The sequence below is a fragment of the Acanthopagrus latus genome, chromosome 14, assembly GCF_904848185.1.
Source record: "Acanthopagrus latus isolate v.2019 chromosome 14, fAcaLat1.1, whole genome shotgun sequence".
Lineage (NCBI taxonomy): Eukaryota > Metazoa > Chordata > Actinopteri > Spariformes > Sparidae > Acanthopagrus > Acanthopagrus latus.
In genome coordinates this window covers 20,525,270-20,552,744 of record NC_051052.1, presented here as the reverse complement: position 1 = coordinate 20,552,744, position 27,475 = coordinate 20,525,270, and the positions used below count along the sequence as shown (strand labels likewise).

General features: G+C 42.4%; 4 protein-coding genes across 8 annotated transcripts in view; 3 read left to right on the top strand and 1 right to left on the bottom strand.

Moving 5' to 3' along the window:
* The window catches only part of zgc:161973 (uncharacterized protein LOC556635 homolog), a 58,920-nt gene extending 39,142 nt beyond the window's left edge, over positions 1-19,778 (top strand). The window contains exon 10 of the mRNA XM_037121782.1: positions 19,679-19,778. Within this exon, the coding sequence (XP_036977677.1) occupies positions 19,679-19,744 (66 nt within the window). The 3' untranslated portion in view covers positions 19,745-19,778. The remainder of the gene's footprint in view (positions 1-19,678) is intronic.
* LOC119032515 (E3 ubiquitin-protein ligase TRIM21-like) lies at positions 1,288-7,030 on the bottom strand. 2 transcript variants are annotated; one of them, XM_037121812.1, is made up of 3 exons: positions 6,918-7,030; positions 2,872-3,130; positions 1,288-2,646 (listed from the first exon to the last, which is right to left on the bottom strand). In XM_037121812.1, the coding sequence occupies exons 2-3, from the start codon at positions 3,119-3,121 to the stop codon at positions 1,565-1,567; spliced, it is 1,332 nt and encodes a 443-aa protein (XP_036977707.1). In that variant the 5' UTR covers positions 3,122-3,130; positions 6,918-7,030; the 3' UTR covers positions 1,288-1,564. The 2 variants fall into 2 exon arrangements, with proteins under 2 accessions (XP_036977707.1, XP_036977708.1); XM_037121813.1 differs by lacking the exon at positions 6,918-7,030 and adding an exon at positions 5,587-5,811.
* LOC119032531 (tetraspanin-8-like) lies at positions 7,089-17,540 on the top strand. 2 transcript variants are annotated; one of them, XM_037121850.1, is made up of 9 exons: positions 7,089-7,243; positions 7,713-7,834; positions 14,283-14,345; positions 14,535-14,654; positions 14,803-14,877; positions 14,964-15,059; positions 16,006-16,116; positions 16,216-16,299; positions 17,284-17,540. In XM_037121850.1, the coding sequence occupies exons 2-9, from the start codon at positions 7,778-7,780 to the stop codon at positions 17,359-17,361; spliced, it is 684 nt and encodes a 227-aa protein (XP_036977745.1). In that variant the 5' UTR covers positions 7,089-7,243; positions 7,713-7,777; the 3' UTR covers positions 17,362-17,540. The 2 variants fall into 2 exon arrangements, with proteins under 2 accessions (XP_036977745.1, XP_036977744.1); XM_037121849.1 differs by lacking the exon at positions 7,089-7,243 and having other exon boundaries at positions 7,700-7,834; positions 17,284-17,403.
* Positions 19,685-26,822, top strand: LOC119032524 (CD63 antigen-like). 3 transcript variants are annotated; one of them, XM_037121839.1, is made up of 11 exons: positions 19,685-19,791; positions 20,167-20,263; positions 21,479-21,561; positions 23,536-23,601; positions 23,789-23,914; positions 23,995-24,069; positions 24,333-24,428; positions 24,590-24,696; positions 25,349-25,451; positions 25,553-25,636; positions 25,826-26,822. In XM_037121839.1, the coding sequence occupies exons 2-11, from the start codon at positions 20,236-20,238 to the stop codon at positions 25,946-25,948; spliced, it is 891 nt and encodes a 296-aa protein (XP_036977734.1). In that variant the 5' UTR covers positions 19,685-19,791; positions 20,167-20,235; the 3' UTR covers positions 25,949-26,822. The 3 variants fall into 3 exon arrangements, with proteins under 3 accessions (XP_036977734.1, XP_036977732.1, XP_036977735.1); XM_037121837.1 differs by lacking the exon at positions 19,685-19,791 and adding an exon at positions 19,906-20,052; XM_037121840.1 differs by lacking the exons at positions 19,685-19,791; positions 20,167-20,263 and adding an exon at positions 21,217-21,361.
* Positions 26,823-27,475: the final 653 nt, after the last annotated feature.

Here is a 27,475-nt window from a genome sequence, read left to right as displayed (position 1 = left end):
TTATGTGCATTACATTTTTCAAGTTAGAATCCTTGTGTGAATCCACTGATAAAGCCATACTCCACCTATTGTTAGTTTAACCTTATGGCTTTATTGCTGATCTTAGACTCTGTTATGATTCTTTGACATTTTATAATACAGCCCATGATTTCTAGTGTAATTTCACTGTATGTAGTAGCAATAAAATACTAAAGTCTCAACTGGCAAGTGCAAGTGAAAGGACATGACAATGGGAATCAAGGAAGTAGCAATTGGGCATTTTTAGAAGTAAGGATAAATACATAAAAAAATAATACAAAGCACATACAAGGCCCATTACTTAAACTTAAGTTTGGGGATAGTGGTGTCATCCACACTGATGTAGAACCTTCAAGATGATGAATGTTTTCCATGAGAATCAGTATACGCATGAACACAAATAAACTTACCGTTGTCACCTCTTGTCATACGTTGCACTTAAACTTGCCCAACTTTCACTTTTCAGTGGTTTATTCTCTCCACTTATTCTTTGTAATCTGCTCAAATGTGTTTAATATTTACATTTCTTACCACTCATCAGGTATTTCACAGATAATTCCTGTTAACTGGTCTTACTAGTTCTTTTTCAGACTTACTTTTGCAGTAATACTGTGAACAGAAACCTACTTGCCTGGCAACATTCAGGCTTCAAACAAACCATGATACATTGCTTTCTTAATGCAAAATCCTCAAACTAAATGAGAGTAATGCAGTTTTAATTGGCAGTCCAATCATTTGTCTGGTTTTACCTTTGAATGATTTGTAATTTATTGAGCTGAACTCTGTTCAGGGGCAAATTCCATGTATCAACACAATAGCTGCCAATAAAGATTTTATGGCCACAGTTTTCGATTTTGAATTGAAGACACTTACCATTTACATCTCGCCCACTGGCATTAGGTGCATAGTAAGAAAATGACTCTGGTCATGTGCAAAAGTATGAGAAAATAAATTATCCTCAGTTTTATGACAAAGGTATATTCTTGGGCTGATGTGCTCAGGAGGGGAAATGCTGTTTAGAGAGATGGATTTACCAAATAGCATAGTGTAGTTTGCCTTGCAAGGCAGCTGGATTTGCAAAGTCCTGATGAATCATATTATGATTATGATATCTTCACATTATTCTTGGTTGGCTCATCATCTCTGACCCACCCTCTCTCTCTCTCTGCAAGCTCAATGTATATCTATACATTTTAGTTAAGCTTCTGAGACAGACTTTTACGTTTTCTTCAACACTCACTTAACTTAGAAAGCCAACAGACCGACGAGTTGGGGATATTACTTTATTGTGTGTTCCTCCACCATCCTGGGCAATACATTGACTTTTCATACAGGACTTTTCGAACACGGATATGCACAGAACAATTTCTTCATCAAGAGAATGAACTCTGGAGCCAAGCAGGACAGCTCACGTCTGTCTCCAGTACGTTAAAAGAAAGTGGCACCACCTAGTGGCACAATCTGGTACACCAACCAAACACCGATACATGATGGTTTTTCAAACTATTATTTAATTGAGGAATCAGTTTTTCCAAGGGATGATTTATCAAATCTGATCAGCATAATTGACGGGCGAGATGATCAGAGGGGCGGAGTTTTTACCACCATGACGAGAACCGGGACTGAAGAATGGGTAAAGTCTCCCAGTGAAGGAGCAGTTACTAAACGAGTGGATAATGTCTGCAGAGTCTACATCATGGAAAGAAATTGAACCATTCTCATAATCCACAAACACTCCTACCTTCTTCGGCTGATATTTTACACTGAGATCAGCAGAAAAAGCTTTGTACTTATCTCCGTTCCTTAAACATATAGTCCAGTAGCCAGACTCTGGGCTTGCACTGATCGATCCACTTCTTCTGATCGACTCTTTGACAACACCTACATCCCAGGAAGTCTTCCCTGTAACTTGAACCTCGAAGTAAAATCTTCCTGAAGAAAAACTTTGCTCTCCCAAGACATTGGTAGCGGTATTAAATCTTTTAGGGTTTTCTGGGAGAGTTTGTTTTATGTCACCACAGTAAACCTGTTTCTTGTTGTCAGACAAAATAAGGAAAGGATTTGCTGTATCAGGATCTAAAGTCACATCCTTTGCAAACTCCTGGAGCCTGTGCAGCTTGGCCTTTGCAATCAGCTTCTTTTTCTCTGTGCTGAATTCTTCCTCCAGCCGATTCAGAGCGACCCCCACACTTGCCTCATAAGATGGTGGGTGAATAGTCACTTCTGTCCAATTCTTGGTGGTTGGAATATAATTATTCGAAAAGTCAAAATTGTTGTCAGTTTGTGAGAGCTGATCGATGTTATTGCTCCTCTTTGTCAGCTCAGAGATTTCCCGCTCCAGCTCTTGGATGAATTTGTCAGCCTGTTTATGAGTCGTGTTCCGTTTTTCATTAATGGCGTCAATGAGATTAGCTTGACTTCTCATGACAGACTGCAGCAATACTTTCAAGACCCGCTCGCTGTCTGCAATGTGTCTGTCTGCAGATTTGCTGCTGAGCTCTGCTGAGCGTCTGATTTCTTCAATCTTCAGCTGTCTCTCTTGGATCATCAGCTTCATTTTAGCCCCCAACTCGGCCTTCTTTCTTTCACGATCTCTTGTGAGAGGAACTGTGTGATGGTTGTTGGTGTCTAAAACAAGGCAGAACACAAAAACATCCGGTCAGTCATGAAAAGATCATGGCTTCCTTGGGTTTCACCTGGGTGAAATCTGTCCGTTAAAATGTGCTGATTATTGTTGAAATTGGCTTGGAACATTAGTTGCATCGTAATTAAAACTTTATAATTGTTTGAAAATAATCAATCCATAATTATTGTACAAATTGAGATGCATGTCAGGCCTCTTCGTCAACTTACCTATTTGTGTTTTTCTCAAACTCTGCACCAGATCATTCCTGCTGATTTTTTCTAAAACCTTTAAAAATACCGTCAGAGCGCCGGGACCCTGATATTTCTGTACCGTCAGATCCACTGTGTCCAGCCTGTCTGCCCTCTCCAGCCGAGCCACTGGGATGTCATCCTGTTTCAAGAACCACTTGAATTTCTTAAACTCCTCTTCTGTTAAGTCCATTAACGTTTTCAACAGCTCCTCCGAAAGTTTAGCCATTAAGGATTACTGCAAAATATAAAAGAAATTGGAGGAAATTAATTATCTTTACTCATTCCACTGCACGAGTATAAATGTTGTAAATGTGCTTCTTGAATACAAATCAGCTTCTCCTCGGTAAATAGATAACAAAGTTTTAATATTTTATTTTTTCCCATTTTATTGGCACTTTCACAAAATATAAACACAGTGAGATTTCTGATCAACAAAGATTGTTGGAACAAGTAGATCAGTCTGGTAATGAATCACTTTACTGTAATGAAGCCTTTACAACCGGAAAAAAGGAACGAAGATGATGCTATATCACGATGTAACAAATCCAGAATCTGACACAATATATAGTCACAAATCACAATAACAATAAAATATCAGTGTGTTACGCAGCCCTGGTGACTCGGTGTTGATATGCACTTTTACTCTCCAGGAAACAATAACAAAGACTTATTGCGTTTTCTATAAAATGATACTGAAACTTATCTCCCTCCAAACTGGAAACAAACTGCTGCGCTATAATTTTATATCCAAGTATTTATATTAGATATAAAATACACTCGCTTGAAAATCATGAAATAATCACAAAACTTACTGTATGTGTCTGTGGGAGAAACTTATCTCCAGCCCACTAATTTAACATCAGATTCAACAAACGGACTCACAACCTCACACGTCTGACATCCGCAAAGGCTGCGGTGTTGAATCATCTTAATGCAAATTTGTACTCAGACTCAATAACAGTAGAGACAGAAGAATGGAAAAAACCTGTCCCTGCTCTGACAGTGTTGTAAGGATTCTGAGACCGGTACTGACACGCTGGATCTTGCACATGAAAACGGTTTTGATAGAACGGAATTTAAATAAACACCGTTTGATAAACCCATCGCAGTTTTCAGATACGAGTGTGTTTTACTGCTTCGCTGCCATAAGTAGGTCATGGTACATTTACCAGGTGTGTCCTGAACTTTATCTTACCTTTTAAAGTCGCGCTGATGAGGTAACAACTGCTGCTTCTCTTCTCAGTGTCTGACTGCAGTAAACCCTGAAACTTTTAGCTTCGCAGCATGAAAAAACTATGACATCAGACCGGATTGCTTGCGTGCTGCAGTTCATACTAATATGGCTCAGGCAGGAAGCAGGAAGTATCACCGCATTTACAAACTGGCACAGGGGCAACGGAGAATAGCTGGTAAACATGCTGGGGCTTCAAGGACAAAGTCTAATTTGTTCATAATGAAATTTTGCTATAATTGTTCCTCTTTTTTATACTGGCATGCAAATTGAGTGATTTTCTTCTGAAGTTTGTCTTTTAGAACAAAGTCTTTCTCTGTCTTACTCAAACTGCTGAACAGAGCTGCAGCGATTAGTCAATTTAAGAAAGAAAATTGTTCAAATTCAAGCTAAATTGTCAAACTTTTTGAATGTGAGGATTGGATGCTTTTCATTGTCATTTACAGAAGGAGATGAGGAGTCTTTGGGTTTTCAACTGTTGGTTGGACAAAATAAACAATGTGGAAAAGTTTCTGCCATTTTTAATGACTAAATGATGAAACTTCTCAAACCTTACATTTAAATAAACATGAACTGTGTATTATACATTTAAAGCACTGGAAGACTGGTTCACTTCAGGGCCAGTAGGACTAAAACTGAGTGATTACAGCAAGCAGAACCTGTTACAGTAACGTGAGCATTTTCAGACGTAAAATTGAAACTTCTGTTCTAGGTTCAAGAGATAAGAGAACTCTAATATAATATATTGACATTTGTAATCATTAAGAAAACTTTAATACCTGAGACGAACCTTTCTCAACAGTATATCATATGGTTCATTATTCATATCAAAAGATCTAATGTAAAAATATTGATTGTAGCATACTACAGGTCAACCTGTAGCATCATAGTAAGTGAGTGTGAGCAACTGCATCCATCTAAGACCTGCTGCATTAATGGCTGCTATCTTTAACTGTAGCCACAATCTTTCCTTCACCTTAAAGCAGCGAGGATCAATAATTTTATGAGAAAGTATCAAATGACACTTGATGAACGTTTTGATAATGTTAAATAAATCTCTGGCAGAGCTAAACTAGTGAACTTGGGCCCGAGCCCCTAAAGACCCACGTGTTTGAAGCTGCCACTGCAGAGCGAAGCGCCAAGCGAATTCCTATTAAATTCCTTTTCCTAACACTTGTAGATGACACAGTGAAGGAGCTGCTTCTTGAAACTGTGCCAAAGCCAACAACACTCAGTTAAAACTCTTAAAACCCAGTTCTTCTTCTACCACTATAACAACGCCATGACGGAGACTTTCCTACACTTAAAAAGCACAGCAACTTAACATTCCACCACACACACTGTCACAATGGATTATAGAGCTCTACAAACACAAAGAGCTGCAACAACAGGAACAGCTACAGAGACTAAACGATGACCAACCTTCAGTGGAAATCGTACAAAGATGTAAATCATATTACCGTTCTGAAAAAAACAGCCGATGTTCGAAGGGAAAGATTATACACAGATGTGCAGAGATTCGGCCTGTCAGCCTCTGGACTCTTTGTCTCTCCCACGCAGCTGCAGCAGCACATGAAATCTATCCTTTCTCTCTCCGCCTCATTATCCACGTATACTCGTCCATCCCGCCTCTCATCCCGCCTCTCCCCCTCAGCCACACGGACACATCCCTCCTCTCAAATTCCAGTAGGGTCCAAAAGTTTGAGACCAAGTTTAGACAAGCTGTCAATGACATCACAAGAAGCTTTGTGGAGCACTGTCAGATCAGATTTCACATTAACTTGTGGAGTCCATGCCAGCTCGACTGCATGCTTTCATTAAGGCAATTAACCAAATGATTAATTGACTAATCAGGGCGGCTCTAATCTGAGGCAGAACTGAATAAACACAGATCTGCAGATCAGACATCAGTTTTATGATAAGTTGGTTTTAAACCAGCTGGACCTTTAGTCTACCTGAGGACTGTATCTGCAGTCCGACTGGTGGTCAGACTGGTAGAGGAGTGTTTGCTGGTGGGGTTGCAGTCCTGTTCAGCTGCCACTAGATGGAGATAGTCATCTCTTCTGTCCCTGTAGTGACCGTGCCATGAGTTTTACTACTTCAGCTTTACAGCACGTTTTTATTTGACATGATAAAAACATTCTAGGGGACCAGAGTAAATTCAAAGTGTGACTCTTATTTAAATATTTGTTTTCATTTGATCTTCTCCGCTGAGATCGATTGCTGTGTTTTCCAGCCACAGATTGACAGTAAACTGCTGTTATTGACTCATTTGAGACAAACTTACTGAAGAAACTCATCCTGTCGATTTTTGATTTTCAGCACTGTATGTTGTCATTAATTTACACTGTTAAAGTAGCTGAAAACAAACATCCACCACAGAGGATTACCAGTTTGCTAACATGCTTCAAATGCTAAATTAGATTTAAGTGTGTTTCTGTGGTTCATTACAAGCAAACCTCAGAAATATACTGAATATAGTTATATCTATCTACACTATAGTTTGTGTTTAGTCTGAAATGTGTGAAAAGAGAGTTTACATTAGAGCAAATTAAAACGATGAGATGACAGATGACAGGATCAGCACAGTTGTGTAGAATTAGAAGTTGGTGGTGTTTCAGTTTGGATAGAAGGCTGCCAAGCTCGAGACTGTTAGACTGAGGGGGGAAAACTAGAGGCAGGATGGGGGAGAAACAAGAGCAAGCTTTATTTAGACAAACCAGAAAAACAAAATTGAGTCATGGACCAAAAAACAGTGTCAGCTTAAACAAAGCAGCAACCAAAAACCTACCAAAAGGGAGACACGAGGAACGACAGACCAGGAATACCAAGGACATCATGAAAAGAACTGACGAGGAGAGAGTGCAGGGAGATAAAAGACTGAATACAGACTCACTAACGAGGAGATGAGGAGCAGGTGAGACGAGTGAGGAGGGCAAAAGGACAGGTGAGGTAACGAAGGGGGAAACACGGAGAGGGAGAAGCACACAAGAGCATAATATCAAAATCAAAACACAAGAAGAAGACACAGAATCATGACAGAGAAACCGACACGCGGCGGCATTCAACATCTGTAACCGCGATATTTTCCAGCTGCATCTGTGGCAACAGAAGCAGGTAAGACGAAGCGTGTTCTTTTCCTAAGCACGTGGTTAACAGCAAGACTAATAACTCAGAAGAAATGGACAATCTTCTCACTGTTAGTCTCAGTGTGAATATGAAGGTCATATATAGGCATCAGTGTTAAATTAAGACTTTTCCATAAGCAGTTTAAACTTTTCTGGTAAGTTTAGCAGCAGGTTTGTGCAGTTATCCAACCAAACCTCTCAGACTAAAGTAGGACAGATTTTATTTAGAAATACAAATGTTTTTCTGAATGACTTTGCACTTGAATTATATATTCTGTTGTTAGGTGACCCGGACAACTAACAGAGACAACATGAGAGGCTAGGGTTGGAAAAGAAAAGACAGAGGAAGAAAAGGAGGGTTCAGGGTAGGAAAGCTGATAGGGACGCCTCCTCTCTGAGAGGAAACAGGTAGAGCCGGCTGGTCGAGCCTCAGTCAGTCTCTCTGCTTCTGCTTTAAGGAGGCACCAGTCTGAGCGAGAGAAGCTGCCGGAGGAGGAACGACGAGTCAGGAAGAACTGAAACCATGGCTGTGAATAAATGCATCAAATATCTTCTCTTCTTCTTCAACCTTCTGTTCTGGGTGAGTCTAGAAGTCAAAACACTTTAAATTTTAGTATATTTCTGTGTGATTTCAAATCTCCTAACACTTTGAATTTTCAGGCAGAGCGTGGGACATGTGTTGATATACGAAGAAATGGTTGATATCATTTTCAGAGATAATGTTGCATGTTTAAATCACATTAATTATATTTCCAAGAGGAGGTTTCTTTAGTTTGTCACTGAAGTAGTTAGAAGTTTCTCTTGGTCAGAATATTATTGCTGTTTACTCTATTTTTGTTTTTGTTTATTTCAAAAATGTTCAACCTGATTTGTGTTCTGGGGTTTTTGTTGGAGGTTTTAACGTAGACCTTCATGTCTGAACTCTGTCAAACTGGTGTTTCTCTCTTTGATCTTTTTTAAACTTTGTGTGTTGTATTTTTCATCCAGCTCAAGCTTTTTGTTATTTCAGTCAGTACTGTAGAACAGGTTGTATCGGCTCTATCATCTGCCTCTCCCTCCACAGGCAAACATTCAGTCAGTTTCTGGGTGTGGCCCCGGCAGCGTTTGCAGCCTGACATCACGACTCAGAGTTTAAATGAATGAGTTGATGTTGTCTGTTCTCTGCTGGGAGTTTCCACTCAAACCCAGACGCTGCTTACTCTATAGCTCCAATCAGTCTTTAAGATCTTGCTCCACACAAACGTGTTGGTACTTGTCGGTGTGTTGTAACAACGCTGTAGCAATGCAGGTATTGTTGTTGTTTTAAATGGTGGAATTTAGGTATGGAGAGAGGAGGTTGGAGATGGAGCTACCTACAACTACTTTAAGGGTTGTTAGTCAGACGACTTTCAGTGTAAGTCTCCCTGAAGAACTATAACTTTAAACACAAGATATCAACTTTATAATCAGTTTGTCCCGTGTTTCCTCAATTTCACCAGACAGTTGAGCCTCTGAGAGACTCCGGTTAAACCTGTAAACGTTGACATTTCATTAAAATTGTTGCTTTGTCAGTAAGACGTATACGTACATTTCAAGACTATTTAGATCATATAGACAGACTTTAACCTATCAAACCTTTCAGGCACGTTGGACCTGTGGAAACTTTCTGAATTCATCTCTGGACATAAAGAGATGAAACTGATATCCGTCCTCTCACTACGAATTAGATTCCAGCCGCAGCTCAATTTAATTTAAAATTCGTATTTAGCGTAGATATAATGTATTGCTGTGTTATGTTTAAATAAAGAAATAACCAGTTTATTTAATAACCTGAACTGGGTAGGTGTGTTGTGGCTACAGTCTTGCGTGGTTGCATATGACCAGATGCAGGTGGCTAAAATTAGCTCGTAGCTGCTGCTGTTTGTGAACCAGCGGACTCTCCTGCAGTCCTGCTGTTATTACACCACCGTTCAGCACGTGACAAACATTTTAGTGGCTTTAATCACCAGAATAAAACAGGAAGTAAACGCAGTACCTCACCTCCTTTGCTGGTTTCTGCTTTTCTGCCTTTGGTTGCTTAATGATGACATCATTAAATCGACTGAAGCATCTTGGGAAATGTAGGAACATTCAGTAAGTGTACATGGTCAAAATGTTGATCCATCAGAGAGACACCAGGATAAACTTAATGGTGGTCCAGCGGCCAAAAGAAAGCTGCTATACAGAAATACAGTATTTGAGTGAATGTACTCTGTTTACGTTCCACCACTGAGGCTTCAAAATATTCTGCAGATCTCCTGCGTCAGATCCTTCTTGTTCTCCTTTTTTAGATGAGTGCTACCATGTCGTCCACTTTCCAGATCCACGTTTTTGTTTAAAATAACCTCCGGCTGCCCGCTGAGGTTATTTCAGTCCTTCTATCATGTTCCCAGAAATGATGCTAAATCGATGTTAACTTGATTCTAACCACTCAGTGGACATGGTGGACATGATGTGTTTACCTAATGATGCTGATGCTGAGGGTGGGGTCGGCTTCTTGTTTACTGTAAAGCCCGTTTATTGTAGTTTCTTAACTTGTGGCTCTGCTGTAGCTCTCAGTCGCAAAGTGATACTGAACAATGCAACCATCATGAAGTCTGAGGGGACTGTGTGGGGAAAATATCATGAAACGTCTCGTCACTTATTTTATCTACATTGTTTTGTCTTAACATTAGTTTGCAGTTGTTCTTTGGCTGAACTCGTAACAGAGAAACTTGTCAGACAGCTGCGCTTTTATGGCCTCTGATGAAAAAGAAGTGAGCAGTAATGTGTGGCTCTGCCTCTGTACATTAACGCCTTTTAGCAGAGTGCACATAAGCCCCATGAATAATAGATGCTGCATTCAGGGACCATTCTTGCAGGAGAAGTAGTACTACAGAGCTTACAGTATGTTGAGGTTGTTGAATTTTACATTCAGAAACAAATTTAGAAAGGAAATTGATATTAGATTACATCTTTAACTTCAGCACCTGTCGTAGCGTCGCACCAGAACTAGAGCGAACATCACTGTGTCCACCCGGGCGGCACGTTCATGACAGCCAGTTGGAGCTGGACACGCAGGACTGCTGCAGAGCCGTTTGACCTGCAGCTGAGAGCTGATTGTTGCTCTCCTACTGAGGACAGAAGCCAGATATTAGTAGGTGCTGGTTGGTTCTTTGTCCACTTTGAGACGAGTATAAGAAAAACGTAGTTTGTTTCCATGTTTTCCCAGAATCATCATGTGTTCCTGTCAGGTTCATATGTTCATCCTGAAGTTAAACTGAAGAAGAGAACTGTCAGCCATCACTTGTACAGTGTCTGTCTGAACTTTGTCCTTGTTGAATGGATCTCACATGTGGTGAAAACCCTGCTGGGTGTGTTTGATCAGCTCGGTGGCTCGTGACTGTTCACACCAGCCTGCTGTTAGTTGTGTCACTGCCACAATCCTGTGTGTGGTTATTGTGTAATGACACCGTCTCGTCTGCAGATCCACTTTGTATTTCAGTTCCAAAGTGACTCATCACCACTGTTACCCACTTCTGTGAGTCACTCCTGAGGAATGAACCGCCCCCACCTCCCGTTCAATTGAGAGATGTTGTTTTTTTTGTTATCACGGTGTTCATTGTTTCACAAGAGGGGGAAATACTTTGTGACTCAGTGATTTCAACAATTCATTGATATGTGTGCAGAAACCCAGCCGGGACGTAAAGGCTTGTAAATAAACGAGAATGTGATTTACACAGGATCATTTCCTTTATCTGGGTTCAGTGTGAGAGCTGACACGCTGCGGCGAACACAGAGGGTTGGTTCTATGTTCACCCACTCAGATCAGATATGTAGTTCTGTGGGTTTTCTGTGTGTGTTCATGTTACAAGATGATAATAAAGGTCTTGTAAAAAGAGCAAATGCCAGACTGGCTCAGCAGCGCTGCTTCACGTATGCAGGCACCAAAGAACGGGAGCTCGTAGCAGCCAAGGTCTCTTCATGAAACTACAGAACAGGTTAGACCTGTAGCGTCCAAAGAGCACCGTTTTGTTACAGAAGGGGAAAATTAAGTGATGAATCCAAAATTAAATTACAGCCAGTGGAATTCAGGACTGACAGTAAAAACGAGCAGAGAGACAGAAGAAGCAGAGTACGAGGTCTTCTTTAAAACCTGCAGATGTGAAAACCACAGCGATCCTGATCAGCTGGAGCAGTTTGAGTTCGTGTCGTCTCTAAGCTCTTTATCGTATGAGGGCAGATGTCTCCAAAACAAACCTGGTGTGAGTCGGTTTGTCGTCAGGCGCTGTTGCCACCAGCGGGCTGCCCGCCTTTGTGTTTGTTGTGCAAACAATCTGAATTACAGTGCTGCAGCTCTGTTTACTTTTCCAAAGAAAGCCATGCTAACACTTGGCTTAAATTCTAAATGGTTAAATTCTGTAGAGACATTCATGGTCCCCAGAGGATGAATGAACCAGCACGGCCTCATTTATCCTTTTGCTTGTTTGTACTTTGGTTTTGCTTGTGAAACCAAGTCAGCCACAAAGATAGAGTTTAATAAAGCCGTCTAGAGGATGTGAGTGTGATGGGGCGGATAAAAACAGGAGAAAAGACAGAACATGGTAGAAAGAGCCAGAAAGTCCTCAGTGTGAGAAGTTTGGGTTTGGTTTGGACCCATGAGACTAGGGTTTGATTTCCATGTGCAGTGAGTCAGTGGTGAGGTTTATTTAAGGAAGTACTTATTTGTTTTGCAAATGGAACAACAAAAGGTGTTTCACTGTGTTCACCAGCTAGTCTGTAATCTGTCTGCTGGGGCTTTTAGCGCTGAGAGAAAACCGAAAAACTAAAGTTGTGGCGGAACAGAAGAACAAGGGGCTACAAAGGTCCACAGAGCTGACGGCAGATTCAGCTGGTGGTTTGAAAATAGCCGCGTTTAAATGGATATCAAACGTGTTTAGTCAATGACGGCGTGTCAACATAGTGCAGCCTAACAGCATTAAGCATTGATTTTATTCACTCTCTGTCCAAACTGGGACTGTGGTTGCACTGGTTTCACTGGTCAGGCGTGTGTCTCTGGAGGTGTGACTGAGAAACAGCAGTTGAATCCTCAGCTTGCTCTTTGTATTTATTCAGCCTTCCTGAATCAGAGTGCAGTATAAATAGGCTGAGGGTGTGGTGACATTAGATGAATGTGTGTTTGTGCTACACAGCACAGAGGTCACGTCTGTTTCCGTTCATTCACAAGTCGAGTGAATGATCCAACGTTTTTTATCTCTTATCTGTGTTTAAAGTTTGTTTTAGCTGCCAGATGTACTCACACAAAATTAAAACGCCCTGGGTTTTATGTATTTTAGGGATTTTGGTCCTGGGCTTGGGATAAAGGCTCACTAGCGCCCCCTGAAACGCAGCCCCGGCACTGCTTTCACCTTCATGTTTGGAATTTGGTTCACCTGGATCTCAGCGACGCCTTCAGAAACGTCTCTTGTGGCCGTGACCTAAATCCAACCAGAACTCAGCCATTTTGAATTTAAGTTTCAGAATCAGAATTCCATTAACGTTTCTTTAGTCACAGCAGCCAAAAGACACTAATATTGCAATTAACAATATAATAAAAAGGTAAGATTAACAAATAAACAACTTTTACTTGACACTTCGTTCACATAACCCAACAGCACTTTTGCGACATAGAGAAAGAAATTCAGCTTTTAATTTTGATTTGAATGAACAGACTCTCGGGCTCGAGCAGAGTGTTTCTGTGTCTTCATCTCCTCGACATCCTGTAATTAGCCTCCCATGCGACGTGTCCTCCGCCTGCTTTCTGGTTTTCGGCTCCGTCTGCTGCGTGCTGACAGCTCTGATTATGAAATATTGATGGCAGATAATTACTCACAGTAGCTTGTTTGTGTCGGCTAATTGTACAAGTCCTGAATAATACATGTCGGTCATCAATCCTCAACCCTGCCCATGTAGGAGCATCTCTGTGTAGACCGAGCAGAGAGAGTCCTGATCCCGACCGAGGATCAGCTGCTCGTTTTGGCTTCGGTCCAGTTTGATCTCCGTCCTGTCGAGCTCCATTTATTGTTCGACAAATGTAAGAACTGATAAAGAAATGTGTCAGTCAGTTACATAATATGTAACGTAGAGAGAAGCGCTGTAGCTTGTTTACAGCAGTCTGACGGAGACTGACGGAGCTCTCTAATGTTGAGCTGTTAATATGAAGAGCAGCATGCTAACATACAAAGCTAATGTTGACCATGTTCACCATCTTGACAGCACCTGACTCGACCCCCAGGTGACAACAGAGGTGAAGAGGAGGAGTGTCAGTGGATTAGCCTGGTTAATTCAACAAACTATCAAGCTAGCTACAGTGAGGCTAACAAGCTGTCTGTGTTCACACATAACTTACAGTGAATTTCACTTCACGTTCATGAATTTGACTGCTGGTTTATTTCCCCCAAACCCTGACCCTCACCAGAAACTCTGGTTCTTTCTGTTTTATTCCAGCGTCTTTCATTTTTACCATCTCTTCTGTTCACTCATGAAGTGAAGTTCAATCACAGTTTTATTCCCAAAAGTTTAAGGTCAAGCTCACCTGATGAACCGAAACACTGATGTCGTTAAACTTAAGAGCAAGTGAAGAGGATCATGTGCGGGAGTCTCGGTCCTGATTTTGTCTCTTTTCCTCCACACCTGTCGATCCTGAGGTCTAGAAAAGCTGCACTCTGTTAATCTCAAAGTTTAAAGACGAACTCTGTTCTCTCCTCGACTCTTTTTTTCTTTTTTTTTAATGGTTTCTTTCTTGACATTAATTACAGTCTTTGGGTTTTGGACTGATTTTTCGATGATGGCAAGTTGCAGCTCCATTCTTAAGATGAAGAAAAGTCACAGGTCTGCAGAATAAAGATTTTGAGGGATCTTGTGTGAAGTTTTGGCGTCGCTGCAGGTTTTGTCCACCAGATGTCGCCAAGATCTCCCCAATAAACTGAAGTGATGCTTGTTGCACATTTTGTTCTTACTTTTGACCTCTTTCTTTCTTTCTCTTCCTACAGATTAGTGGTTGCATCATCCTGGGTGTCTCCATCTACCTGAAAGTCAGCAAGGATGGAAATGTGGTGAGCCTGACAGTTTATTATCTGATGCAGATGATGAATCTGAACATGTGTGTGAAGATCTTCATCTAAACCTGAGCTCACCTAAAAATAATCCAACTTCCTGAACTTTTCACAGTGCAGATGTTGTTTTTGTTACATGTTTGAGTTGTTATATGTGTAAAATACTGATTCACCGTCTCCTGTCTGTAGATCACCAATGAATCTCTTCCGGGCATCGACCTGATGATCGCCATCGGAGTGATCATCATGGTGCTCGGCTTCCTGGGCTGCTGTGGAGCCATCAGAGAGAACCGCTGCATGCTGCTGCTGGTGGGAATCATCACATTATTCTTCCTACGTGATCTGATCAGATATTCTCTGAATCAATTAATGAATATTTCATGGAAGAGGAAGAACAGAAGGCAGTTAATGAAGTGATCAGAAACTCAACCCATCTATTATTTCTCTCTTGCCTCAGTTCTTCATCAGCCTCCTCATCATCTTCATCCTCCTGCTGGCGGCAGGAATCCTGGGAGCTGTGGAGGAGAAGAAGGTAAAACAGGAAGTGACGCCATCGTCAGGCACCTGTCGTCTCGTCAGCTCGTTCAGGAAGGTTCACTGTGAATTTGTTGTGTGCAGGTGAAGGACTGGATGAAGGAACGTCTGCAGAAGTTCACCCCGCTGTCGTCTCAGCCAGCTAATGTGAGGGAAGACCTGGAGAAACTGCAGACGGAGGTAACACACACACACACACACACACACTTCTGTCCTCTGAGCTGTGACTCGTTTCCAGCCAAAGACACAGAATTCTCCCATTTTCACTCAAAACTGCATTTTGCTGAATGTCACAGCAGGTGGCAGCAGAGCCGTGACTGGTTGTTGTAGCTCCGACCGAATATCAGACCAGGGGAAGAGTTTACACCTGAGCTTTCTACGTCTGGTTGAACATGTAGCGTTGCCAGAGTTTTATTTTTAAAGCATCAGAATCAGACATGGATTTATTTCACGATTTAAAGCATTTTTCCGAAGGCTGTTTTCAGTCCTGGTCCAATATTCAACTCAAACAGCAACAGAGGATGTTGGCAGGTTGTGTTTCTGTGAACCAGACATGTTGAAACGTGGTTTCTTTACCTTTTGGTTCAGTGGCCCCGTTTTTCTTACATAGATGCTGTATGTGTGTGATCAGGTTAGATTTAAACACAAAAGGTATAAGTGGTTAAGGTATAAAAACACAGTGATTTGGCTTAAAATACCTATTTTTTTTTCACCACAAACATGGCAGGAAACTGTCCAAGGCTTCCTTTAAAACAGGTGTCAGACACAGGCATCGCACACCTTCTCGCCTGTAGCTTCACCACCATCCTCTTCATCCCCTCTGCCTGCTGATAGGAAAATCACAAGATGCTGTATATGACATGCTGTTTTAGAAAATGTCCGTATGGTCCTCAGGCTGTGACGTATAAATGTGAACGTATCGCTGGTTTGTAGAAACGTAAACTACACGTTTTTTTCCCCGACAACTTGTCAGCTATGTACTTGTTTTTAAAAAGGATAACATTGGTATTCTACTGATAGAAATGAAACTATTGTGCACAGTGATGATTCATCTGTCAGTGATTTGTTATTTGAGGGTACAAATCATCAATCTGCAGGAATGACTTTTGAACAATCTTCCCTCCAGCTGAAGTGTTGTGGTCTGGTGAACGGACCGGCAGACTGGCAGCCAGTTCCAAACTCCTGCCGCTGCAACGCAACGGACACAGACTGCAACGGTAACGGAGTTTACAGCACGGTGAGTTTAAGATGGTCTGTGGGAAAATGTCAGTGGTTGAATATCAGCTGAAACATAAAACCACCTGATGTATAATAACATCACCGTCTCCTCCGGCAGCCCTGTTCCACCAGAATCATCAGTCTGATGGAGCAACACATGGAGGTTGTGATTGGAATCGCATTTGCAATCGCCATCCTGCTGGTCAGCGCACACACACACACACACACACACACACACACACACACACACACACACACACACACACACACAGGCATACAGTTTAATTTCCCAGGAGAAAAAAAATCCATGCAGATGATTTGTGTCCTGGAGCCACATCAAGTTTCTTTACTGCCATCTGAAGAGACGTTAACATGATACACATTGAAATAAGAATACATGCAGTAAAAATATACTTCAGAGCTTCAGGTTTTTAGGAGACAACCAAACTATATGGTTCATACCTGAGACTGAAACTGTAAACACGATCTGGAACATCGTCTCATCTGCCTGGTGATGGAAACTTACACGACACATTTACTCTTCCTGAACAGAAAGTCTGTGGTTGTTAAATAAGACCTAAATCTGTCTAGAACTGTCAAACCTTCATGTTGTACTGGATGAAATTCAGCGCTGAGGTCAGTGGACCATATTTTTACAAATAAAAGCCAGGTGACCGAATACAGGCTGGGATGAACTCCTGACGCCTGACATCAGTTTCCTTCACTTTAATGTGACAAATCCAACAATATCATCACATTATTTTTCAGCCATTTTTCAATATTTTACACCTGAAACACTGAATTTCCTGCAAATGTCTAATCCAAGCCTGAAGTCTAAGCCAACATCTGCTACATCTGGATGTTTAAATGGCTCTATGTCAGATTAAACTGGCATCATAGATACCAGAGTTTTCTTCATCAGGACTCACGCACCTCTGAGAAAATGTTGAAAGACAACATTTCTTTGAACGCTAAAGAAAAACTTCAGGCTCTCTCCTTTATCCAGATTCACACCAAACGTTAACGGGACGTATTCTGGTCTCAGAACGTTCCTCCATCCATGTTTCACTGAAAATTGTTCAGTTGTTTTTGATTAATCCTGCTGAAAACACGTCCTGTATTTAACTTTGGAGTACGATGGTCGTCTCTCGGATTTGCTCCTCTGATGCGTTTCCTCTCTCTGCAGATCTTCGGCATGGTCTTCGCCATGATCCTCTACTGTCAGATCGGCAAGAAAGGCGAAGGCACCACAACCAACGCCTGAACACACACGTGACCGCGGCCAATCAGCTGCAACATGCACCATGTATCCTCAGTGCTTCTGTAACTCGACCTGTGCTCTTACTGTGAAGGAACACGCTGATATGTTTTGGTTGAATTTGTTTTTTTTATCTTGGATGCACAGAAATAAAACTGCTTGCAACACGATCGTCTCTCCCAAAATATGAAAGTTCTCCTTCAGCTTCAGCAGAAACACAGAAACAAACCACTCAGCTCTGTTTCCCTTCACACTGCAGCCTCAAGGAACAAAATGGTGGAAAATGATCGACTGGTGTTTAAATCAGTTCTGTGCTGTGCAGGACTTTATGTATGGAAGCCTGTTACTGCCAAAAAAAAAGAGCAAATGAAAATACAAAAGTAGGTTCATACGATTTAAACATCAGTCAATTTCTTCTCATCTATTAGAAATTATTAGAAAATGTCTGACTGGGTTTAAAAAAGGAACATTTTTCATTTTAACAATTTGGATTTTCGTCAGTTCGAACCTCTTCAGAAGATGCAAACGTTTGTTTTGTGTGAAGTGAAACTTGTACTGTGCCTGAAGTATAACTGGAATCCTCTCAGCCAAGTGTTTTTAGATCATTTCTGTATGCAAACAATCCAATGTGGTATTATTAATATTATGTGCTAAATCATAGTAATTAGATATCTGTGAGAGCTGTATTTCTTTCTCTTCTTCTCGGTTGATGAAAGCTTTTTGGCAGCGATGGGCTTCCGTAGTTTCTGTCCGAACATTTACTGCTGTAACTTTGCGTCTCATGTCTGCTGCCATTTCCACACAGTAATCCTCAGGAAGTTTAGCTTCTCATCATATATTTAAAAATAAATAGATCAATAAATCACTGTCATTATCAAACAATACGCCCTCAGTTGAACTCTGCAGCATAGATGTAATGTATTGGACCAAATTGTTATAGTACTAAATTTAACTTTTGATTTAAAAGTGGTTTAATCTTGTGGAGCAGACTTGGTTTCTTGTCTTTGAGTCGTTGCACTGAATCTTGTTGCTGTTGCATTTATATGTGAACACTTTGTTTTTTCGTACTGGCACCGGTTGAAAACTGTAAGAATGTTTTTATTGTGTATTTTTGTCACCTTTAGTTTGGGACATGAAGTGTCATACTACAGAAAAGTTTTAAAAAACTGCTTGTCTGTTTTATCCTAAACTCTTCTCCTACCAGAGAGAGAGAGATTCTTTAACACTCCAAATAAAAGTTCAGTCACAAAGATAAATGACTTGATTCTGACTCCCGGCCTCTTTGTCCCCCTCGCCTCTCTGAGCATCACTGATCTGCACACTGTGATAAAAACCTGACAGAGGATGTCGTTCGTTTGCTATCATGACACACTGAACCTGATGTTCCTGTGTGAACGTCTGCAGCTGTTTTCAGATGGTTTTATCATCGTTCCAGCTGTCTGAGGAGGAGAAGTGATGAAGGACAGCTCCGTCTGTCACAGGTGAAGTGCTCAGTTTCTGAGAAACGCCAGGACTCACTTCCCCCCAAACTGTCCTTTTATTACAGGAATGAAAACTCAAGTATGTAAAGTTCAACATTCAGCATTTATAAAGCGTCACTGGACCTTTGGGAGTTTCCTTGAATTGGTTTTATATAGTGAACCACCACAAGAGACCCACAACCACCACAGAGAGACACAAAACTACTGCAAAAAGACACAAAACCATCACAAAGACATTCAGAACTATCATAGAGCGACTCAAAAACCACCAGAAATGACACAAAACCACTGCAAAAAGACACAAAAACATCACAAAGATACTCAAAACCACCAGAAATGACACAAAACCACCATAAAGAGACACAAAACTACTGCAAAAAGACACAAAACTGCCACCGAGAGACTCAAAATCATCACAAAGAGACACAAAACCACCACACGTCCATCTTTGTGTCAACTGTTGCGCCAAATACGCAGAATAAATATGATAAAACATTCCGTAGAAAATTAAAGACTTGCCTGCAGAGATCTGAAACGTTTCCACCGACCAACAGAAACGGGCCGATGGTGTCAGATGAACTGATGACACCTCCAGTTAATTACTGCTAATCATTTAATCAGCACATCACACATTAACATCTGCAGTTAACGCAACACAAAGACTCCAGATGTGTTGATAACACACAGCTGCTCAGACTTGTTGTCTCCAGCAGGTGTCGCTGTGTTTCAGTCGTTTCACAGCACAAACATGCAGAAAACTCCACCATGTTTCCTCCAGTTTTATAAAAGTTAAACTCCTCGATGAAAGTGTCTCTATCTGAACGTTGTTGTTGTATTAACAGGATGGACTGGCTGCCGCTCACAGTGTGAATCCTGCACAGCGCCCCCTGGAGGCTGAAATGTGTTGAACCATAGCAGAACCGCCAGACGCTGACGGATGCGAGTGTTCCATCACGTGAGCAGCTGGAGTGTGTCGCTGTTTATCGCCATCGCTGCTGTTCGTCAGGATATTTATACTCTTTAAACACAGCGAGTGTCTGCCGAGAAACCAGCACACACACACACACACACACATTTATGGGCATAAACACACACACACACATGGTCAGCCAGTCGGTTCGTCCCCTCCAGTTATTTTTAGTCTAAAGTCAACACGGCGCTTTGCTTAACGACTCCACTGAATTCCTCTCTGTTCCTTTTGATTTGATCTTATCTGGTCAGCAGAACTTCACACGTCACCATGTGTTGCATGTTGTTTTGGTTTTGGTCTAATTGACTTAATTATGTTTGCGTCAGTCGTGAAAGGTTTTATTCTGGGTTCTACCTGCAGCTCCCGGTCTTCCTCAGTCACCCGACCTGATCGCAAAATTCAATCGGAGCGTTTGAGGAAGACGCTGAGATGTGGTTGAAATTCCCAGAAAATATCAGTAAGTGGATCTTGATTTAACATCAGAGATGTTGTTGCAATGTTTCCTTCGATGTTTCGGAGGTGTGAGCTACTAAGCTACTGATGCTAACGTAGTAACGTAATGCTAGCTGCAGCGTACGTCAACACGACCTTCAACATGAAACCAGTCACAGTATTTAACCAGGACCGGATCAGATGGAACCTGGAGGAGGAGTCCTGATTTCATCCTTCATCCCTCATCAATGATTCTGTTACCTGGAGTCACCTCCTCTCCTCCTCTCCTCTCCTCTCCTCTCTTCCTCTCCTCCTCTCCTCTCCTCTCCTCCTCTCCTCTCCTCTCCTCTCCTCTCCTCTCCTCTCTCCTCTCTCCCCTCCTCTCTCCTCTCCTCTCTTCCTCTCCTCCTCTCCTCTCCTCCTCTCCTCTCCTCTCCTCTCGTCTCTTCCTCTCCTCTCGTCCTGTCTTCTCCCCTCCTCTCCTCTCCTCTCCTCTCCTCTCTTCCTCTCCTCCTCTCCTCTCCTCCTCTCCTCTCCTCTCCTCTTCTCTCCTCTCCTCTCTTCCTCTCCTCTCTTCCTCTCCTCCTCTCCTCTCCTCTCCTCTCCTCTCCTCTCTTCCTCTCCTCTCCTCTCCTCCTCTCCTCCTCTCCTCCTCTCCTCTCCTCTCCTCTCCTCTCCTCTCCTAACCGTCCTAGCTTCCTCTCCTCTTATCTCCTGACCTGTCTTGTTTCCTCTCTTTGTTTCCCTCTCTCCTCTTGCTTCATTTCCTTCTCCCTTGTTTCCTTCCTTTGTTTCCTCCCTCAGTTACCTTCCCTCCTCTCACTGTTTCCTCTCCTCATTTCCTCCCCTCCTCTGTTGTCTCCTCTCCTTGTTTCCGCTCCTCCCTTTTTTTCCTCTCCCTACTTGTTTTCTCTCCTCGCTTGTTTCCTCTCCTTGTTTCCTCCTCTCCTCTCCCTGTTTCCACTCCTTGTTTCCTCCTCTCCTCTCCCTGTTTCCACTCCTTGTTTCCTTCTTTCCACTTTAGTTTCCTCTGCTTGTTTCCTCTCCTCGTTTCCTCCTCTCCTCTCCAGCTGATCTTCCAAACTTGGTCATGTTCTCCGTCCTGCAGCCAAACACTCCTGAGGTTTAAACAACATCCATCACACACACACACACACACACACACACACACACACACACACACACACACACACTCTCTCTCTCTCTCAGCTGCTCTCTGGTCTCTCTGGTTCTGTTTCAGCTCGGCTCTCTCAGACGGCGGTCATGGCTCGCTGCAGGAGTTACTTACGAGGTCTCGCCATCTGTGTCACTGTGCTGCTGATGGTAAGCTAACCGCTAACCGCTAACTGCTAACCGCTAACTGCTAACAGCTTGTTTATGATTGGTTGGGACGGGGGTGAAAAAATAAACTGCTCAAATGTTCATTAGTTCAAAGATTGATGGGAAAATGGAAAGAAAAGAAAATGTGTATTTGAGTTTATAATTTGAACTTCTAACTTTTAATTTAGCTTCTTTTAATTTTTACAGTTGGAATTTTATTCTGGAGGAAAATGTGAATTAAAGCTGATTAATAAAGAAGTTATTATAAAACAACTGCTCAATGTGTAATTTAAGGTGTTTTTTCTTTGGCAGGTTCAGTTTCATATTCAGTCTTTCACTACATTTGTCATGATGTTTTTTTTAATAATTGCTCATTTATTTCACAACTTTATTTGCACATTGTTTTATGAAATAATATTTTACAAACAAAAACACAGTGATGATCTGGATCAGATTATAAAGTAAAATGCAATTAGATTCATTTACCCAGGACTGCAATATAACAAAAACCAACTCATTGATTATCACTCAGTTTGTTACAGAAATAACAAACAACCACAAACTGACTGTAATTATTGATTATGGTGAGACGTTTGTGAGTCTCCATGTAAACAGATGATGTTCTTAAACTAATGAAACAGTTTTTGTGTCAGTTTGTTCAACATGTTTCTTTATGCTGATGATGTGACTGAAACTGATGCTGCTTTAGATATTTACATATTTTAGATTTCACTTAAATCGTTTATAAGTTTTGTTACTGTGTTATTAATAACGTGAGTTCTATGAGTTTATTTGCTCAGTAACAACCAGCAGATTTTCACCACCAGCTTCAAACTAAACAACTTGTTCAGTGACCTTAAGATTCAAACTGAAGCTCCACGTCGCCCTCTAGTGTCGGTTATAATACGTAATACACAACATCCTGTTAGACTTTCAAAATAAAGTGTGATGGCAAACTACAGGCTCTGACATGGACTCAGAGTATCAGAGTAAAAAGTCTCCCTCTGAAGGACATTTGTGCTCAAAGCTAACTGAAGCTCACGTCATATTAACAGAATTCAAAGACTATTAAAGTTAAAGGTAGAATCAGTAGGATTTGTCCCAGCTGTTCCTGAACGCACCACAAAGACAGTTGATTGTTGAGTCTCATTCCCAGGACGTCAAATAGACACATGTTGGGTTGGTAAAGCGTCCCGAGCAGCAACAAAGAGAGAAAATCAGAAACTCTCTGCAGATACGAGACACTAACACGCCTTTTCTCCACATTCCAGCCTCCCTCTCTGTCTGTTTACGGCTTCTTACGGCTTTTACGTCTTTGTCTCGTCTCGCTGCGTCTGATTGGTCCACATCAGTCTGCTGATGTTGGGAAGGCGGCATGTGATGTTCACATGTCAGAGTAATAAATTCTCAGTATTTATGCAGTATTCACGCAGTATTTATACTCTGATGCTGTTTGATGGCTGATCTGAGAACAGGTTGTCACATGAGACATGTTGAGTTGTGTAATTAGTGCGTTATCACTTCCTCTTGTTGTTTTCTTCCTCTCCCCTCCCTCTGCTTCCTCCACTCATTCCTTTTCACCTCGTCTGTGAAACACTGCAGTGATCTCTGATAACTCTGCTCGCTGCTTCCTGTTTTGGCTCCAGTCGTGTTGTTGTTGACTCTCCATCAGCTGATTGTCGACCCGGCCGTCAGTCTTCTCATGATGTCGATGGTTCAGTCTGTGTTTGTTTGGTTTGTGTCTGTTGTTCTCAGCCGACCATGTCAGAACATTTAGTAGAACTGTTCTGCAAACAGAGCTGGGAACTTTAAACTGTGACGTCTGAGCGTCAGAGTTCCCAGCTGACGGAGCGTCTCCGGGGAAACACGACAGTTTGAGAGGAATGTCTCTGCTGTTAAAGACTTCCTGTGAACAACAACAAACTCCGGGTCGCAGCCGCCTGAGCCCACGTCTGACCCGGTTCTGTCTCTCTGCAGGTGTCGGGCGTGGTGATGATCGGAGTCGGGTTCTCCTCCATCGATGGCAACACGCCGGTTGCCGAGGTAAACGTGTCTCTGAGTGTTCAGTCACAACACGTGTTAAAGATTTCCTGCCAACAAACACTGACTCGGATGTACATGTTGAATACTGGATCCAAACAGTCGGCAAGAATAAACTGAGTAAAGAAAGTAGCAGAAAATGGAAATACTCAAGTGTGTGTGTGTGTGTGTGTGTGTGTGTCTCTCCCAGTTGTTCAACCAGTTGTCGAGCAGCGATGGTCTTCTGGTGCTGCAGGTTTTCGGTCCCATCACAGTGATTCTGTCTGTTCTGGGCGTCTGTGCTGCGACGCTGGACCTCAAACCTCTGCTGCTGGTGGTGAGACACACACACACACACACACACACACACACACACACACAGAGGGGGCGGAGCTAACCTCTCATCCTCTCCTTCAGTTCTCGGCTCTGATATTTGTGGAGTTTGTGGCTCTGATGGTCGTCGCCTCGCCGCTGGTTCAGGTCCAGGCTCAGGTAACTTTTCCTGTGCACTGCTGCCCCCTGCAGGGCTCATCACAGACACTGAACGATTCAGAGACATCAGAACAGTTTCAGAACTCTTCCAGAATCAGAACCAACATTTAGACTGACGTGTGTTTCCTCTCTGTGAACATCCTGTTTTCATGTTTCTGGAGCAGAGACGCACCAACGCTTCTGATTCTGATTCTGATTGTGTACCGATGTTTTCTCCCTCCTGTTCCCTTCGTCACTGCGTTGTTCTGTCTCGTGCTGTGCAGTTGGACGGCGCCGTGGACGAGGTGTTCCTGAACGTCACTCCTCTCCACAAAGCGGAGCCGTACATCCAGCGCGAACTGAAGAAGCTGCAGACGTCGGTACGACACGGAGAAACAGCAGCCTGTTAGCCTGTTAGCCTGTTAGCTCTCTTCAATCTTTAGCTCATGTTTCACAGAACATCTTCAATCCAGATTGAACTGGTCAGAACCACAAGAACCTAACTGGACTTTGCGTCTCACGGTGTCGCTGTGTGTCTCAGGACTCGTGTTGTGGTCTGAGGAGTTTTGACGACTGGGAGGATCAACTTCCTGACTCCTGCCTCTGCTCGCCTCCCACCGCCCCGCCCACCTCCCACCTGCCGCCCAGGTAACCTCCCGCTGTCCAGATTCTCCAACAGCCTGAAAGAGTTCTGACTCTGTTAAAGCGGGTCGTTCACGTACGAGACACTTTCATACATCAATTATGTTTTAGAGTTTTTAAAGAAAGTTTTGTTTTTCTTTCTCATTCACGTATTTCTGAGCGACTGAGAAATTAATCTGGTCGTTTTGTTTGTTCTCAGGCTTTGAGAGATTTTGAGAAATATTGAGTTAATTTTTGAGTTTTCTAGACAGTTTTTCATTTTCTTATTGGGCTTTTGATGGTTCTGCATTATTTGAGTTACTTGTAGAACTTTTGAGCTTCTAGAGTTTAACAGTTACTTAAATTGTTCATTTTCAGATGAACAGCTGTGGAGGGAAAAGTTCGGGAAGTTTGTGGAGTTGTTAGAGATTTTAGAGTTTGAGTTCCTGAGCGAGCTGTTGGTTTTTTTTAGTTCAAGGATGAGATTTGATCTTACAGATCAGTTTCAGGAGAATTTGTCTTTATGTTCCAGAGGTGTTGAACAGGTGATGACATCATGAGGCTGCAGCAGCAAATCAGCTAAAAAACAGTTTGATTTTGTTTTTGTGTCTCCGGTCTCGGTTATGATCTGGAGACGCCGCCTCAGTTTCTTTTTCTTCTTCTCTTCTTCCTGTCGCAGCCGTCAGTCTGGTAACACGAGCTCAGACGGAGCCTGTGTGATGGCGGACGGTGACCTTCGACCTCGGACCTCTCGGGTCACAGAGAAATGGGTTCACTCGAAGGTAAATCACGTCTCCTGTCTCTGACTTTTCTGTAGCTCCTGTTTTTTTTACACTGACATTGTGTCCTGTGAATGCTGAGTGCTGACCTTCGACCTCTGCAGCCCTGCGGTCCCATCCTGAAGAGCTACCTGAGCTTCCCGATCAAACTCAGGATAGGAATCATTTCAGCCTTCGCCACCATCGCGGTACGTCATCACACACTGTCCTCCGCTCAGCGTCACCACCTTCTCTTCTAACTTCTGTTTTTCTCTCCGTGTTGACGTCGTAGTTTTCAGTCACTCGGTCCAAAGATCATAAGAAAGCTCAGATTCTTGTGATTCGATCTATCTGTGTGTGTGTGTGTGTGTGTGTGTGTGTGTGTGTGTGTGATGCAGATAACGGCCATCGCTCTGTGTCTGGCGTTGGGTCTGGAGGAATATTGGAAGACGCCTCCGGTAGAAACGACCGTCGACGACTTCAACAGAGTGAAGTACGAACCCAAACCCTCCCTCACCTGACCCCTGACCCCTGACCTCTGACCTCCGACCTCCGACCCGTCGCCTGAACCCGAACCATCGCTCCACACAGCTGCGATGATCAACAACAACATCCACTCAGAAGCTTTATATCGGACTGTTTCCTGGTTGAGCTGTACGACGTCTCGTTGGCAGGTGACAGTTCGCGGCTTCAGGTAGAAAACGTTTAATTTAAGAAAACCGAGCACATTTTATTTTTCAGCGTCGTCCCCTCCGACATTTACAAACCGTGTGGATCCATCGAGGTCGGGCTGCTCGACAGAGCTGTAACGATCCATCGATCCAAGAGAGAAAACATCGATCTGAATCGTCACTTTCAAGATGAGCCTTTATTTTGAAATTCACCACGACAGCTGAGAGAATCCAGTTTAATTAACAGATATAATTGGTTCAGCTACGAGTAGAGACGAGGTTCGCTGTTTGCTAGCTGCTATGCTAGCTGCTATGCTAGCTGCTGCGCTAGCTGCTATGCTAGCTGCTACGCTAGCTGCTACGCTAGCTGCTATGCTAACTTACACAAAGTGATGAAGCTAATAATGGTGCCAGTTGTTTCGTCTCCTCTGAACTTTATAATCTTGTTCCATGTTCTTGTTGAGACATATTTCATGTTTTGTGTCCGTGTTAAAGGACGATTTACTGGTTTTATTGCTCTTTGTGTTTTGTTTTTTTTTACAATCGAAAGCAGAGAGGAGGAGAGACGGAGTGATGATGTCGTCTCACACTGACATCAGTGTTGTGACGCTGCGAGGAAACAGTCCAGATGTTTGTGTGACTGTCGACATCTAAACCAGGAGAGTCTCTGTTTCGCTCTCATCTGTGAGCGGTGTGTTATAAATAAAGTTTATTTTGTCTCTGATGTTTGTGTGGCCTGTTGTTGTAGTTCCCCTCTGCAGCCACAAGATGGCGGTGACGATGTGAATGATGCGGCAGGTCGTCGTCTCGGCGGCTCGTTAGTGTTTAAAACAAGATTCATTTCTTCAGTTTTCAGCCTGTTTCTTCACAGATTCAGTTATAAAGGGTTGTGGAAAACAGTTTTATCTATTTACATGAACAAATCACCCACAAACACCCCCCCCCCACACACACACACACACACACACACACACACACACACACACAGTGACCTCATTACTGAAACCTGTTGCCCATTTAACCAGAATGCCAAAAGTACCTTCAACCACCAGTAAACACGTCTGAACACATAAACAAGCTTCTAATGACGACAGCTTTATGTAACCAGCACCAGACTCCATTAACAAATTGTCTGATTTTAAGAGTTGTTGACTTAAAACAAAATTTATAATGTTGTGAAACTCTCTGACAGTTTCTCATTGTCTCCTTGTTGTCAATTCAGCATTAAATATGATACATTAAGTCAACTACTAACCACATGTCACCAGACTCCCTAAACAAATCAGCTGATTTAAGGAGTTGTTCCATAGCTTAAAACTTTATAAACACTATGAAACTGAGTCTCTGACAGATTCTGACTCATTGTGTCCTTGTTGT

What these genes read in the sequence shown, in the direction of transcription:
- LOC119032515 (XM_037121812.1), bottom strand. Translation starts at nt 3,121, where the DNA reads ATGGCTAAACTTTCGGAGGAGCTGTTGAAAACGTTAATGGACTTAACA. An exon ending in TTTGAGAAAAACACAAATAG is followed by an intron (nt 2,647 to 2,871) that starts GTAAGTTGACGA and finishes GCCTTGTTTTAG; the next exon opens with ACACCAACAACCATCACACA.
- LOC119032531 (XM_037121850.1), top strand. Translation starts at nt 7,778, where the DNA reads ATGGCTGTGAATAAATGCATCAAATATCTTCTCTTCTTCTTCAACCTT. An exon ending in GAGCTGTGGAGGAGAAGAAG is followed by an intron (nt 14,878 to 14,963) that starts GTAAAACAGGAA and finishes TGTTGTGTGCAG; the next exon opens with GTGAAGGACTGGATGAAGGA. An exon ending in GTAACGGAGTTTACAGCACG is followed by an intron (nt 16,117 to 16,215) that starts GTGAGTTTAAGA and finishes CTCCTCCGGCAG; the next exon opens with CCCTGTTCCACCAGAATCAT.
- LOC119032524 (XM_037121839.1), top strand. Translation starts at nt 20,236, where the DNA reads ATGTGGTTGAAATTCCCAGAAAATATCA. An exon ending in TCAAACCTCTGCTGCTGGTG is followed by an intron (nt 23,915 to 23,994) that starts GTGAGACACACA and finishes CCTCTCCTTCAG; the next exon opens with TTCTCGGCTCTGATATTTGT. An exon ending in TGAAGAAGCTGCAGACGTCG is followed by an intron (nt 24,429 to 24,589) that starts GTACGACACGGA and finishes TGTGTGTCTCAG; the next exon opens with GACTCGTGTTGTGGTCTGAG.